Source organism: Crocodylus porosus, unplaced genomic scaffold, assembly GCF_001723895.1.
Source record: "Crocodylus porosus isolate Cpor-Errol unplaced genomic scaffold, CroPor_comp1, whole genome shotgun sequence".
NCBI classification, from domain to species: Eukaryota; Metazoa; Chordata; order Crocodylia; family Crocodylidae; genus Crocodylus; species Crocodylus porosus.
Window position 1 is genome coordinate 69,929,866 of NW_017728943.1, and position 15,511 is coordinate 69,945,376.

The window sequence follows — 15,511 nt, forward strand, 5'->3', positions numbered from 1 at the left end:
TGCGGCTGTCCCCGTCGCCCGCCCCGCAGCCGTCGGCGGCCCTGGCGCCCGTGGAGCAGCCGCCGCAAAGCAACACGCTGGTGGGGCTGCCCATCGTGGCCATCGAGGGCATCCTCGGCTTCCTCTCCTACGACGAGACCAGCCAGCTCCGCCTGGTGAGCGCAGCCCCGCGCCGGGCCGCCTCCCGGGACCAGGCAGCGCCCGGCTGCTCCGCAGCTCCGGGTTTGCAACGTGCATCCCGTGCTGTGGCGGGGGAGAAAGCCAGCCGCCTCCTTTGCAGGGGGAGAGGGTCCGCCGGCCCCGAGTCGCTTTCCGCACTGGAGCCAGCTCCCAAGATGGATCCCGCCCAGCGAGGCTCCGCTCCCCGCTCCAGCCTGTGCCTTTGCCATCCTCCCCATCTCTTGTAGTGCCGCAAGCTGCAGCTCCCCTGGCAGGTGGAGGATGGAGACCTGTCCCACAGGTTGCTCTATTCCCTGGGCAGGTGCCTAGTTTAATGTCCCCCCGCCCCGGAAAAAACACCCTAATGTCTGCATAGGCAGGTGGGATAATTGGTGGGTGAAGCCAGTGCCAGGCGGCCTTAATGAACTTCTGAGGAGCAGCCAGGTAGGGGGAGAAAAGCAGCTTTTGTAGCCCTGCTAAATCTGAGGTAGGGAGAGCTTTCTGGTTTTAGACCCTGTAACTAGGCACAAGACAACAAACTCCAAGGTTATAAGGAATTTGGGCGGTGTTTCCAAAAACAATATTTTGACAAATGTTTTCAGTATCTTGTATAGAAATCTCCTTCGGGCAAGAGCTCTGTCCAGGGCTAAATGCTATGATCTTTGGTAAATATCTTTCTAGCATGGGTTAAGTTCAGTTGCAGTGGGTTTGTGGTTTGTTTGGGGTTTTTTTGGCTTTCTTTGTTTTGGGGGAGAGAGCAGTATTGAAAGTCAGCCCAATTGCTAAGAAACCTTAATACCTTGGAATGCTGAATCTTCTCTGTGCCAAGATATTGCACTCTCGGAAATGTGCGTACTATTTAGGCAGACTTCATGTGCCATAATTGTGAGAAAACTGGCATTCCTGGGATCCAGGCCCTGCTTTCAATTTCTCCACAAACTTCCTAGGTGACGTTGCATGAATGATACTACCCTTGTATCCATTTTCTTGCTTGTAAAATATGACTAGTACTTGGTTACCTCACTGCTTTGTCTGCAAAGCTAAATGTAATTCATGGATGTAGATACTTCTGGCATTCTTGGTTGAAAGGCCCTATGGAAAAGCAAAGCATTTTTGCTGGGCTAAAAAGGATATTTGTAATAGTCATCTATCCCATTGAGAGAAATGTAAGCGTTTTTACTTGGGTGGCTCCAGTGCTGGGTATGCTAAGATTTTTTGACAGCATTTCTCCATGACAGCCACCAAGGGAAGTAGTAATGAAATTGTTGGATTCTTAAAACAAGGTTGGATAAAGGATTGACAGATGTGCAATGCTATACTGGATAGGGAATAAATAAAATAATCCAGTGGATTTTTCCATCTTGAATTTTTTGATTCAGTGAAGGTAAAAAATAAATCCTTTATCTTTGTTCTTTTTCAGGGACTCACCTTGGTATCTGTCAGTAGAGAGATGCTTTTAGAGAAGCTTTTTTAAATAGTATACATCTCCAACCAGCCACTGGCATCAAGAACGTCTGACTGCTCCCTTTTTCCTATCCTTGCAGGAGTGGAAATCCAGAATCATTTGCATTCACCCATCCAAAGTTATATAAGGGGATTGTTCAAAACTAAAATATGTTCAGTCAGCAATCCCACTGAATGCAATAAAAAGGAATTATGAGAAGACTTGTCTCTAATATTGTCACTGTAGAGCCAGTTCCTGGCCATGAGATTCTAATACTTACGTTGCGTTTCTCATAGTGTCCAAGAAATATAAGTGGAGTCAGGCTGTATTTCATCCTTAAATTTCTAAGCAGGTACTCAAAGCATTGTGAGGTCCTTTCTAGCCATACTTTCTCAAGATCAAAATGGAAGTTGTCCACCCTGTTCTGATGCCTTTAATAACGGCAGTGGATATCATAGAGGTGGATGTATTTCTATTAGATTCTGACATCCTGAGGTTTTCAGTCTTGTTGCAGCACACAGTCTTTTTCAGCATCCAGGCTCTGTGGATATGTATTGATTCCAGTTACATACCCAAGAAAGATACTGTGCAGTGAGCAAGTGAGTTAAATGTTACTCATCTTGCAGTTCTTAAATCCCATGGTCCTGAAGTAAATGTAGCCAAATAGTTTTCTTCACAGAATACCACATTCTGGGTGCATGTACACATGCAGTTAATTCAGAGCAATAAACTCTGGAGCAGTTTGAGGCACAGTAAATGACTCCCAGTTGCAGGGTCTACACAGGTGCCAAGGACCACAGCAATTTGAGTGGAGTGGAACAGTTTGGGTGCTTCTGTCCTGCTCTGTGCCAGGCTCCAGGTGGCAGCTGTCAGGTGGCAGAGGAGTTGGCTGGGGCATGAGGGTGCTGAAAGTGCCGAGCTGTGTGGCTAGGTGGCAGGTGAAAGTCTGGCCCCTGCTGCCTGGGCTAACGGCACAATTTATGCCTGTGGTCAGCATTTAATGGCATGTTTAATGGCAGTAAATTATCTTGGCCTAAGATAGTACTGTCTCCACAGTGCTATCTTGCTGTGATGTAAATTAGTTTACTGCAGCCTAATACTGTCACACATGTAGATGGTAACACTTTCCTCCACAGCTAATTAGTCTACGCTGCAGTAAAGTACACGTGTAGATGCAGCCTATGAGTTTAATGCTGGGTTTGCAGAAGGGAGGATGCTTTCAGAGATGATCCTGATAAACTAGACCTCATTTGTCATTAGGACATAGAGAAACTAATGAAATTATTAACTGTGCTTTCATGCAGTGAGTCAGGCTTCTCTACATAAATTGCATCCGTCCCTTTTTTCTCCCGCCCCTTTCCCCTTGCACACAGCACTCTGGAGAATAATAATGATGTCCTAGTTTCAGTTACCCTCTTGATATCTTTGGATCAGTCCCCCAGGGGAGATACCATCAGAATCCCAGGTGAGATGATATTGGAGCTAGAGAAGTTGAAAACAGGCTGGTTGAGGAGATGTTTCAGAAGAATTGGCAGATTGGATAGTGCTATCAGATCTTAGTATAAGAGGAAAAGATGGATGTAGGAATGCAAAGGGGATGTAATCTATTCTTAATAAAGCTCTTCTGTCATTAAAAGAGAAGTACAAAGTATGCCCTGCTTATGATGATTGCTATCAGGCAGGACTTCTTGTGGATGGATGTGCCCATGGCTGAAGTCCTCACCATGAGTCAGTGGGCAAAAAGCTTTCTATTATACCTGAAGTCACTGCATATAAAATAGTCCTGAACAAACTAATTGATTGTTTGAGCAGGGACATAGATTTAAGTTAATGGAGAGTAAACAAATGGGTATTCAGAGTACAATTCAGTAATGAAGGAGTAGGGTGTATGATCGTTCTGAATTGAAAGATGTAGTTAGCCATGTTAGTCTGAAGTCAAGTAACTTTAACCAATTCTTAATGTATGTATATATAAAATGCTTGTTTTAATGTCCTGTATATAAAGAGCACAAGCTTTTGTGAGCTGCAACTCTGATGAAGTGAACTTCAGCTCATGAAAGCTTGTGCTACATGTACTTTATCTGTACTTTGACTAGTTTATAAGGTGCAAATTGACCTTGCTTTTTTCACACTAAGATATTAATTTTAAAGTGCCCAAGTTTTACTACAATCAAAGTAACCAAGAGTAAAGCAGGAGCTGATCAGCTTCTTCCGAATTAGTTTGCTCTGGTTACCAAGCTATGGAAAAAAACAGTTGAAAGGAAGGGTTATTGGTAATTTCATGGATTTCAGAAAAACATTCTACTAGGATTCTAGGTTTGATTAAAAATGAAATACTAATAGATACCACTTTTCTTCTATGAACTGGTTATGGGAGGCAATGTGGCTTTGTAGATAGAATAGAGAACCCATGGTTTTGTTCCTGGTTCTGCTGCTTGCATGCTGGGTGACCTTAGACAGAGAAATGAAGAACCTGCCTAAATTTTTCCATCTTTGAAACAAAGATCATATTTACCTCCTTTCTTCAGTTGAATTTGATGAAAACAGGAACACCTAACTTTTTTATTAATAATGTTCTGGCAACTGAGTTCAGGAAAAGCATTCATGAGTCCAGAGCCTTGTGAAGTGGCACTACCATAATCTACCATATTTACTTGAATACAAGATGACCCTGAATACAAGACAACCCCCCCCAAATAATTAGATTCTATATATGGAAAACTTATAAATTTGTTATCATTTTCCAGATATAGAATCTAATTATTGGAGTGTTGTCTTGAATTCGACTCCCTCCCACCACTACAGCAGGGAAAATAGTGGCTATGGGGAAGGACTTAGGTGGGCTGCTGACACCCCCCCCTCCTGCAAATTCTTCCCCCTGCTGCAACCTTCCTGGCCACCTTTACTGTCAGACCCTGTTCAGGCTCTGTTCCTTCACATGCAGCTCACTTCCACATTGTGCCTGGAAAGGGAAAAGTGGGGGGCACAAGGGCAGAAATTGCAGAGGGAAACGGGAGACTGCTGTGGGTCTAACTCTGGACCCCAGCCCTGACTACTGCAAACTTCAGTACAGGTACTCCATAAACACTTCTGAGCACTACTTTTGTAACTGGTTATACATAGTACAAACTGTGCTCAATATTATTCCAGAGTCAAAAGTCTCATGCTTCACCATGTAGCATAAGGAGCCACATGCTATTTAGCCTCCATTTGTGACTGGAACAAGGTGTTCTTGTCACAAGTCCTGAGACCCTCCAAAAATGTATATGCTGAGAAGGCACACAGAGGACAGACCCACCCTAATTTTGTGCGACAGGCTGAAGGTCTAGGTGACAGAACCTCAGTTATAGGAGTTTGGTGTTTGTCAGACAGTTAAGACTTGTGAAGAAACAGGAGTTATTGGAAATGAGAAAGAGGCACTGCTCAGCTGTGGGAGTGAAGAGGAAGTGTAAATGTATTTGATGTGGTAGTTCACAATGACTTGAAAAAGAGTTGGCACGGAAGGGGACTGAGCACAATGGGCACTATACTTATTCAGATGGACTACGTTAACTTAGCCTTGTGGAAGGCTTCCATCAATGCATTTGTCCAATATGGGGCATGTGTATTCTGGGCATGCTTAGCATGGGCTACATTCCCTCAACTTCATAGTTGGTTTCCAAGACTGAGTACATGCTGCTTTAATGATAGCTGGTGTATTTAATGGGGGAGTTTCCTGTTATGTGAATGGAAGGGGCTCCCTATTTCACCCCAGCTCGGTGATTGAGAATGGGGGGACCCCAGGTGTCCCCCCCCCCACCTCCCCGACCCAGGAGGCACCAGTCACTGAGCCAGCAGGGCATGGGGGAGCCCCCCGCTTGAACCCAGAATTGGACCAGAAGTGCTTCTGGTCCACTTCCGGGTCTGCTGCTGAGCGCACTAGGGAGCCCCCCACGCTTCTGTGGGACAGTCTATGCACCCCAGCATCACAGCATTCATGAGCTGCCTGGTACCTAGAGGTATGTAGAAAAAACATTTAAAACTTTGTCTATATCTGAATCGATGAATCTTTCTGAATGGATTTGGAAGGTTCCAACGTGATTTGGAGAGATTAAAGGGTCCTCTTATTCGATTCGGATTCCGAGATCTGGCCACTGATTCAAGCCAAATCTCTGCCGAATCAAATCGGGAACCGAAGCTTCGCACAGCCCTATTTTTTTTATGCCATTCTTTTAAAATGGCATTTGTTATCCAACTTCCTACACCCCCTTGCCACTTGCAAACATTTATATGCAAGTATATGGTATAGGAAGATGAGTAACACATGCTGTTTTAAAAGAATGGCAATATATATGTATTACTCAGATGGCTGTGTGTGGAAATAAAGTCCCGTTCAAGTAACTGCCATAGCAAGTGTGATTTAGGTTCAGGTAATCCAGGCCTGATGTCCATGTTACTTACTCTTCCTGAATACAAGGTTGTCTTGAATTTTGGCCCTCTTCACAAACGTACATATTTCATAAATTGTGCAACACACTCCCTCTGTGTGTGTGTGTGTGTATCCAAACATGCAAAAATGGAACAAGGTGGACACTAGACCCTTCACTTTTTCAGAACAAAAATTTTTAGTAAATCTGTGGTGGTTAGTTTTACTTTTGTGCTATTTAAAACAAGACCTTGATGATTTTTAATAAAATGGCTCAAGCTTACTGGAAGCCTAATATAGTAAAATCATACTCCAGGCTGTGGTGCCAAAGTGATCAGTTATTTTGGGCTTGGGCTCTGCATTGTATCTAAATATTTTGCATGCTTTACGTCCCATATGACATTGCTCCCAGGCAGATTCTTCTAGTGAATATTGAAAGAGATGATCTACAAAGGAAAAGCTGCTAGTTTTATCTGATTGTGTCACGAGTTCATCTGTTCTGCAAATAAGGTGAAGATATAAATTGTATAAAATTTTCCTTTGCTTCATGTGGTGACCTTAGAATTAGAAGGAATAATATAATTTTTCAGTTTTCTTTAGATTTTCACATAGGTTTGGAAGAACTTTTGTAAGCACCATTTGTTCATAGCACATTGAGGTAGGCTTGGATTTTTCCCTAGTCTTAAATAAAAGAAGAAAAAGTCTCTTGTGAGTCTTGGTGAATGTGATCATAGCAAATTTTTCTTCTTTGAACTGAAGGGAATTGTCATGTTTTTGTTCAGGTCTCCTATGCTCAGAAAACTCTTGAGAACCAGTGGTCCAGACCATTTCAAGCCCGGTAAACATGATTTTCCTTGCTACTGCTGGCCTTTGTAGATGCAGCAAAACACCAAAACGTGTTAAAGCTGTTTGAGATTACAAATCCTTCCTAGATAGGGAGGGCCCTAGGATGTAAAATGGAAGCTTCAGCTTGAACTTTAATAACTCTTGCTAGATATGACATTTCTTTACTTTATTGGGTTAGTATGAAACATTCTTATCTGCCCAGTCACTGCTTCTGTCTTAAAATACTAAGTAGAAGGTTTTGAGATGTGATATAGAGTAACTGTTTTGTTAATCAAGTGAAGAAGGATGAGCAGTATCAACTAGTAGGTGGACTTTTTCTTAGTTGCTCATGATACCATTAGCATTTAGAATTCAGCCTTGTGATAGTTGAGCTCTTATTTATTTTCGTTTTTCAAATTCCTGTATTTTTCTCTGTATAGAGGTACTGGAATAAGTGCCCACCCCCTGCCCCCTCTCCCTGTAATGTTGGTAAACATGCTATTTTAAACAAAGCTATCCTTAGTGCAGCTTGGATTGATTGCCCTTTAAAGCCTATCTCCTAGATGTTATCTCAATACACTGTTGACAGTGTTTGCCACTAGATGTCAGTATGAACTTGATTATGAATATTGGTTGGGTGATTCTGTTTACAACTGTTTCAGATTTTTTATTTTGTCATCCTGCAACTGTTGAGTTTATCCCAAATCTGGTTGGTGCTAGGCTTTTTTGTCCATTTATAGTAACACAAGCTTGCATCATCTCTTAAAACAAGTATTTTTTCAGCTGTTGAATCTTTTAATAATTGTATTAGTCTATAGATGACTCCCTTCCTCTCTTAGATTTTGGAGAGCTCTTTGAACAAATATGGTTAATTAAACATTTATTCTCCTGAAAATTAAAGGGTGATGTTTGTTTTGGTCCAACTGAAAATTGTAAAGAAACGGAAACTGATTATTTAGCTGGCTCCAGTGATATAGTGCAGTTTTCCTTCCACTCAATTAGTATGTTGATGGCTTTCCATGTTACCTACCAGAAATACTTCTGTTCCTTGCATCTTCTTTAGTTGTCAGCAAGCACTAATGTATAGACAACCTGGGAAGGTTGTACCTTGTTCTAACTCTTATTCAGTTCTCCATTACACTGTCTGCAGCTGTATTAAAGAGTTAAAATGTGTGCATAGTCATGATTAAGTTTTAATAGACAAATTGATAGTGGTTGCTACTTACTCTTTTCTGTTCTGTTAACAGATGGCGAACAAATGGTAGCTCTTTAAGTCTACATGTCATTGTCTTATAAGTTAACCAATACATTCTTTTAATTCAGAGATGTTCAACCTCATGGCCCATGGGCTGGATCCAGCCTGCACCCATGTCATCCAGCCTTCAGACCCAGAGCGAGCTCTGCAAATTCGGCAGCAGGGGAGTGGCAGCAGCATTAATTGCCACCCTCCAATTCTGCTAAATTTTTGGATCTATAGGGACCCCAGCAGACCAGATGGTGTGGCTTTGCATGCTAACTTAGGCACATGGCGCTGGGGTGGTGCTAGGCTGGATCTGGATGTTAGGCTGGAATGAGAGGAGGCCTGAAACATGGCAGCAGAGTTGAAAGGTTGAGCACCACTGTTTTAATTGGCAACCTTCAGATAGTCTGGAAGAGAACCTTTTTTTCAAGCCTGTAGATGGGTGGGATATCACAAAGGCTATACATATTAACTGTTAAATATTTTAATAGGGGACTAGAAACTACTTTAAACTTTGATTTGAAAATCCTGAATCTTAGTGTCCCAGGAGATGAATGCAGCCTGGTATATGGTGTATAATGTTCTAAGATAAATAGAATAGGGCATAAGAGTTTAGGTGAATGGTATGAATTTATACAAGCAGTACTTAAAGCTAACTTGCTAGGTTCATATTCATAGGAAATACTAATTGCAGTTTAGAAACCAACAAACCAAAGAATTCAAAGTCAAGGCTGATATTTTCTAGTCTTAAAGGTAAAATGTAATGGGAAATTTAGTTAAGTTAATCCTAGAATTGTGTGCTCAGTGTCCTTTCTAGCCAGGTTGTAGCAGCTCTTAGAATGTCGTTTTAACTTCAAATGGTATTTTAGGAACAGAGACTTTTTTTAAAAAGTATATTTAGAATTTTTCCATGCTTGATGTCTTGGGGGAGAAGGGTTGTAAATGAGCATTTTGTGCCAAGATCTAGATTAATACTCTTTGTTCTAATGCCTCTGCAATTGCTGTTAATGCATCCTATTGCCAGAGATGTGATGAAATGAACAAGGATACTGCTATCCAGAGTAACAGGACATAATATTTTTTACTACAAACTCCATTATAAATGGAAGAAAACACTTTGCTGGAGAAGAATCTTTCTTATGCATTGAGAAGTCTTTAGTGGTGCTATTTTAGAGTATATAAAATATACTTGAGTTGCTTTAATTCTAATTCTGGCTCTGTTGTAAATCAAAAACTTGATCTCTATATATCATGCTTCTTATTTCAGCTTGTGGCTTGTAGTGTTTTTTGCTGTTTTTGAGAGAGCAAAGTATTTAAATTCAGAACCACTCTGAATTTAGGGCCTGAGTGTGTGTAGCTTCTGTTGAAGTCTGTAGGAATTGTGGTTTCTTAGACCATGGCAGATTTGGCTTAGTGACCTCTATGAAAGGCCACTGGGGTTTAACTAGTAACAGCATGATTTTTAAGTCGTATGCTTGGAAATTGCTGTCTGGACGTTCTTGGACATCTTTCGTCCAGGATCCATGAGGTTGGGGCATCTTGTCCATGAAAATGTCTCCTGTTCAAGCAAGTGATTTTTTTTCCCCACAGAGTCTCACTCTAAGGTTAGCTTTTGTGTCCTTTTGAACTCTCCTTAGTTTTTAAATTTGGAGCATACTGTTAATTTGAAATGTGGAAGAGTGGGGAGGGGGGAATTCCCTTGTTTCCTTAATATATTAAAAAGTCTCAGCTTTTTTTATAGAAAAAAATATTCCAAAAGAAGAGAGTGGAAGGTCCTAGCTCTTTGGAATATCTTGACAAGATTACTAAATAGGGATGTCACATGAGGCTTTACACTGAACTGCAGCTAACATTTTGAAGTGAAGGAGGAAGGGATATAGATTTGAAAGCAAGGGTGCTGTTGTAACAAAGGATCGGCAAAAGGCAAAGAATTGTATGAATGCTTAATCCAATTCAGTGATGTTTTGAAATGTAGAAAGAATTTTAAAAAATCTTGCACTACTGAGCAAACAAACTGGCTAATCATGAGGAAGAAAACCCCAGGAGTTTTGTTTGAGATATTTTAAGTTTTCTTTTTTAATATAGGTTTGTAAGCGAATGGACTTGGTCTGCCAGCGAATGTTAAATCAGGGATTTCTGAAAGTGGAAAGATATCACAACTTGTGTCAGAAACAGGTTAAAGCACAACTTCCAAGGTATGTGCAAACTGCAATTTTATCTCTCAGATTCTGTGTTCTTCTGAACAGTTCTTTCTGTGTAAAAGCTAAAACGTTAAATCTTTAACTTGAATTAGGCAGTTAAATTTAAAATGCTTTTAATCTTTTGACTATTTGGAATGTTTGTTTTTATGTGTTAAAGTGTAGCTTACTGCAAAATCATTTAGCCTAACCCTAAAGTCTGTAGTCATCTGCATTGTCTTTATATCCTGGCTTTTACTTCACAGCCTATCAGGAATTGGAGTGCTCAGAGGCAATGCCCCTCATATTTGAACAGAGAAATAGAGTCCAGTATTCAAAAGCAACTCCTCTAGTAAATCTAGGAGCTATGGCTAGTTTCAGAAAGAATCCTATCTCTAGCTCCACTAAAAAGACTTCCTAACTACCTGCAGTATGAGGGCCATGTTAAAAACTGCTTTAAATTAAAAAAAAATCTGAAAGGCAAAGATTCAGTTGCATATTTATTTATCTTTGTATCTCCTTGAGCTAAGGACCTAATTACTGCATCATAAATACAGTATGTGTTAATAATTTCTGGGGAATTGGAGCAACAGCATTGGAGGACATCATTTGGCCCTAAGTGAATGAGATCAGCAGCCTCTTCCTTCTGAAATGTAATAAAGCAGTCAAACTTAATTGTCCTAATTCAAATTGACTTCATATTACAGGTACTGCACTGCATAAATAAAAAGTCACTGGTTTTCTCAGCTCAGCTGAAGGTTGAGACTGAACAGCTTTGCTCTACATTGCAGTGCCAGCTAGAGATACCTGAGCTAGCTGGGGTACCAAAAGCAGGCTACCTGTGTTAGCCTGAGCAAACTGCTGCACTAAATTTGCACTACTTTTAAGGTCATTTCAGATAACCTGGGCAAAGTGCTGTGCTAATGCAGCTAAACTGTATTTCCAGTGTCTGGTACACTACTAATGACCACTTACATGACCCTTTATCATACAGCGTAGATGTTATTGCCAGTTTTTATTAGTAGTGATTTTTCTTAGGTCAGTCACCAGAACATAACTGTGCTGTTGCTATTCATTTGTGTTGTAGTAGTTGGTCAATAATGGAGCACATGAATACCTTGAGAATATTTTGTTTTTTAAAAACTAAGATGCTTCAAACTAGAGCTGGCAGTTAATCATGGTTAATATATGTGATTAATGCAAAACAAGTTCATGCATTGATTTTTTTGTAACGAGCATTAATTGCACACTTCCGTTTTGACTGGGGTGGGTAAAATGCAGCCCGCCCCACTCCGTCTCCAGACTTGGCCCGGCAGGGTGGACCAGTTCTGGACCAGCCGGAACCTGCATGCACAGACCTGACCCCGGCCCACCCCAGCTCACCCTGTGTCTGCTCTGAACTACCTGCTTACGCTGAGCAGTGACAGCAGCTGAGCAGAAGCTGCTGTTTGGTGCAGGGGAAAAGCAGCCCCTCCCCACTGTTGCTGCTGGGCCCTTTTTGCTGGAGCTGCCCAGAGTCCATTCCCGGGCTGCCCTATGGTGCCCCTCTGCTGCTGTCATCACCACCTCCAAGCCACTCAGCCAGGCAATTGTGGCAGTGCAGAGGAGCCACAGGGCAGCCTGGGCATGGGCTATGGGCAGCTGCAGAAAGAAGGGCCCAGCAGCAGTGGGGGGAGGTGGGGGAGCTTTTTCCCTGCGCCGAGCAGTATCTTCTGCCCAGCCGCTGCCACTCAGCATGAACAGGTAAGCTTGGAACCAGGCATGGGGCAGGCTGGGGTTGGGGCTGTATGCGTGGGTTTTGGCTGGTCTTCTCCAGCCAGTGCAAATCCAGAGTGGGTGCAGGGCAGGCCAGGGTTGGGGCTGGGGCTGTGTGCTCTTGGTGGTGCCAGGGGAGGGCGCATGGGCTCCAGGCTTTTGGGTGGAGGGGTGGTGACTGACTGTTTAACTGCAGTCAAAACTGATTAATTACAACTATTTCTTTTTTATCTTGTAGTTAATTGTGATTCAGTTTTTTTTAAATAGTTTGTCAGCCCTACTTTAAACTAAGGCTGCTGACACATATGGAAAAAAAAAAATCGTGCTTTACCGGAAGAGCCAGTGCATTAGTTCAGCCCAGCTCCACAGCATCTGTATAGATCGGGTGCTTCAGCAGAGCTTTTTGGTGCTTTTATCAGCTATTAGATCAAAGCATCAAAAAAGCCCTTCTGAAACCACCAATCTATACAGCTGTTAGGCAAGTCAGTTCCAGCTAACATGATGTCTCCTCTGGGTATGTACTGGGCTTGGCACGGGGTACCCCGAGTTTAAAATTAAACACTACGTTTTTTTTGTTTTTTATGTCTGTAAGCTGTCTATGTGTACAGTGTAGCTTTAGAAAAACCTTTTATAGTAGTGATGCTAGGAAATTGACTAATAGGTTTACCTAAAAATTTATTTAAGATTTTAGCTAACCATGTCATCTGTGTTCCCATCTTACTCTTGCCATCTGCAGTAATCTCTTGGTAAAGACTCAACAAATGGAAGTGGCTGCATTGTTTCTAGTCACAGTAGGTTAATGGCCATGCAATTCAAGATTTAGAAACTCTGAAAGACATACCAGTGCTGCCTATAGGATTGTGATTTAGGAGAATTTAAACACCTTCTGTTGGAGTATGTTTCATTTCTGATAGCTTAAAATTGTTAAATCTCCAGTGTTGTATAATACTTTCTTTGCTTCCTCCTTAGACGAGAGTCAGAAAGAAGAAACCATTCTTTAGCTCGTCATGCAGACATTCTTGCTGCTGTAGAAACTAGGCTTTCTCTGTTAAATATGACTTTCATGAAATACGTGGATTCCAATCTTTGCTGCTTCATACCTGGAAAGGTAACATGCAACTGTATGCAATTTTACGAATGTATATTGTGGAAGGTTAGAACAATTTTTTGGCAACAAGTTATAAACTGCCATAGCTACTTAAAGTAGCACGCTTATTACAGTGAGTTAATATAGTACTGAAAGGGGCACCCTGGAAAGAGATGCTTGTTTGTGGGGGGGGGGTTTCCTATTATTTTCATTTTATGTTAATAGTCCAACTCTTTTTAAATTGGTATATCAGTTCTGAATCATGGATTGAACAGTAAATTTGTTAGATCAAATAAATATATTTAAATTATTTAATTTGTCTAGGTTTGGGTTCATTTTACTATTCATAGGTGTCCTGTTTGGACAACTGAACACACAAAATTTGACTTGCAGTACGCTTCTGCAGGTAGGGGGACAATACTGCATATACAAGTGTTACTAATTTAAACTTGCCTGCATGCCCCAAACTGGAGGCCATTTCTTTGCAAACTGCTTTCACAAAAGTGTGCTCCTAATGCCATAGGTCAAGTATAGTTTGTTTTTTTTAATGAGTTTTATTTAAGAAAACAAATTTAATAATTTTTTTTAGCATGTGAGAAGTATTTTACAGGTTTTTTTTTAAGACAGAAGTATGGTAATCAGCTACTTCACAATGCCTGTAGCACCTAACTGAGTAATAGCCTACATAATACAAGGTGTTGGTTCGTATGTCAAAATCCAGGAGTATTGATCCAGGTTATACTCATTACTATGCATTTAAATTGCACTATAATGTCTCCTGCGATTAGATCAAGCAAGTCATACAAACACGTATCATTAGAAATGCTATACATCTTTCCATCACTGTCGAACAACTTTGAGTGTTTCTCTATTATTATAGTATTTGAATATCTCTTAAGCATTAAAGATTTAATTCTAGTAGTGTGTCTGAGATGGGTGTTACCATTTTACAGGCATGAGAAACTTGTGGCATACTTGCATAAATAAATTGTTGCAAGGTAAGTGAGCATTTGAATTAACAGCATGTTGGTTCTAGCTTTTCTGTAGTAATTACCATTGTACAGAATATCCCCTCTGTGCTACATACATTACAGATGGTCTAAATTTGGAAGGACAGACTACCTTAAATTTACCCTGGGGTAAGTGTGTGTGCATAGCCAGTTCCTGCCAAACAGCTAATATGTTGTTAGCTGGTTACCCTAGCTTACACGTTTGTTTAGCTGTTGCAGCGAGTTACTCAAGGTGTGTTGGGAAGAATGGCACAGCTAGGATTTGAATCCAGGTCTTTTAAATATTAGCCTAGTTTTTTTGCTCCCTAGTTAATCTTTCTTACTTTTACTTCATACCCTGAAATGCTTGTGGAAAATTAATAATGAAGTCTCTTACTGGATTTTGCAGTTTTTCCTCTAGAGTGGCAATACTGACAGTAGTTAAGGATAGCCATATAAACCCAGGAGGGCTGCAGGGTGTTTACATTTGAGGTATGGCAGGAAAAAATGTTGGCCTAAAGTGTAGGTGTAAGCAGGTTTTCTCGCCTGCAGACTTCTCCAGGTGGGCTTTGCTCCCTGAGCAGTTTCTCAGCCAGTCCATACAAATAACATTGTAAACCAACAAAAGTAGCAAACAAAACTATTGTCCTATCTTAGACACTGAGAAGAGACCCGTGTAGCTCTGGCCCTAGCACAGGAGTTTGGTCCCTCTGTGCAGCCAGTAGTTCATCTCGCTGCTTGCTTCCAGCTTGCAGCTGTTCTCTCAGTTTGCTGCCTTGCTACATCTTTTGGGAGCTTCTAAGCTCCCTCTGATCCGCTCCCTTATTAGCAGGGATCTGTTTCCCCTTAAGGAAAAATCATTGATTTTCCCATTTAAAGGAGAAAAACCTGGGAAACTGGGTTTCCCTTGTAGGCTGGTATCATTCCAGCCTGCAAGGGACTGCTAAGGGCTGGGGGGAGTAGGAGGAGGGTGATCTGAGGCAGGGGGTGCCATGTGCATGCATATACATCCATGTGGCAGGCAGCCAGGCAGCATGGTGAAGAGATTTTGTTTCGATTACAGAAAAACATGGATTTTGGGAGGTTTAATCAGAGAATTTAAATTTTTTTTTTTTAAATCAATTTTGCTTAAACCAGCAAGTTGCTTAAACTACCAGGACCAAGATAAAGCAGCACCTATTGGTTCTTGGTTCCAAGAGCCCCACTGTGTTTACCACACCCATTCCAAAAACTTACCAGCTGAGGGCAGGGCCATCAGTGGTGCCTGGCACCTGAGATGTAGGGCCACATCTACAAAGCCCAGGGCCTGTATATCCCTTAGCTACATGGGGATTACATAGGTTCTCTGCTCCAGGGCCTCTGTTTGGAGGTCAGAGAGCCCAGACTGTGTATACCTACAGTCCATCTGTGAGAAGTTCCTGCACCAGTGG

General features: G+C 41.5%; 1 protein-coding gene across 1 annotated transcript in view; it reads left to right on the plus strand.

The window, feature by feature from the left end:
* Positions 1-15,511, plus strand: part of FBXO28 (F-box protein 28) — a 29,060-nt gene that overhangs the window by 1,616 nt on the left and 11,933 nt on the right. The window contains exons 2-4 of the mRNA XM_019548580.1: positions 1-155; positions 10,159-10,268; positions 12,975-13,113. Coding sequence (XP_019404125.1) covers positions 1-155; positions 10,159-10,268; positions 12,975-13,113 — 404 coding nt within the window. The remainder of the gene's footprint in view (positions 156-10,158; positions 10,269-12,974; positions 13,114-15,511) is intronic.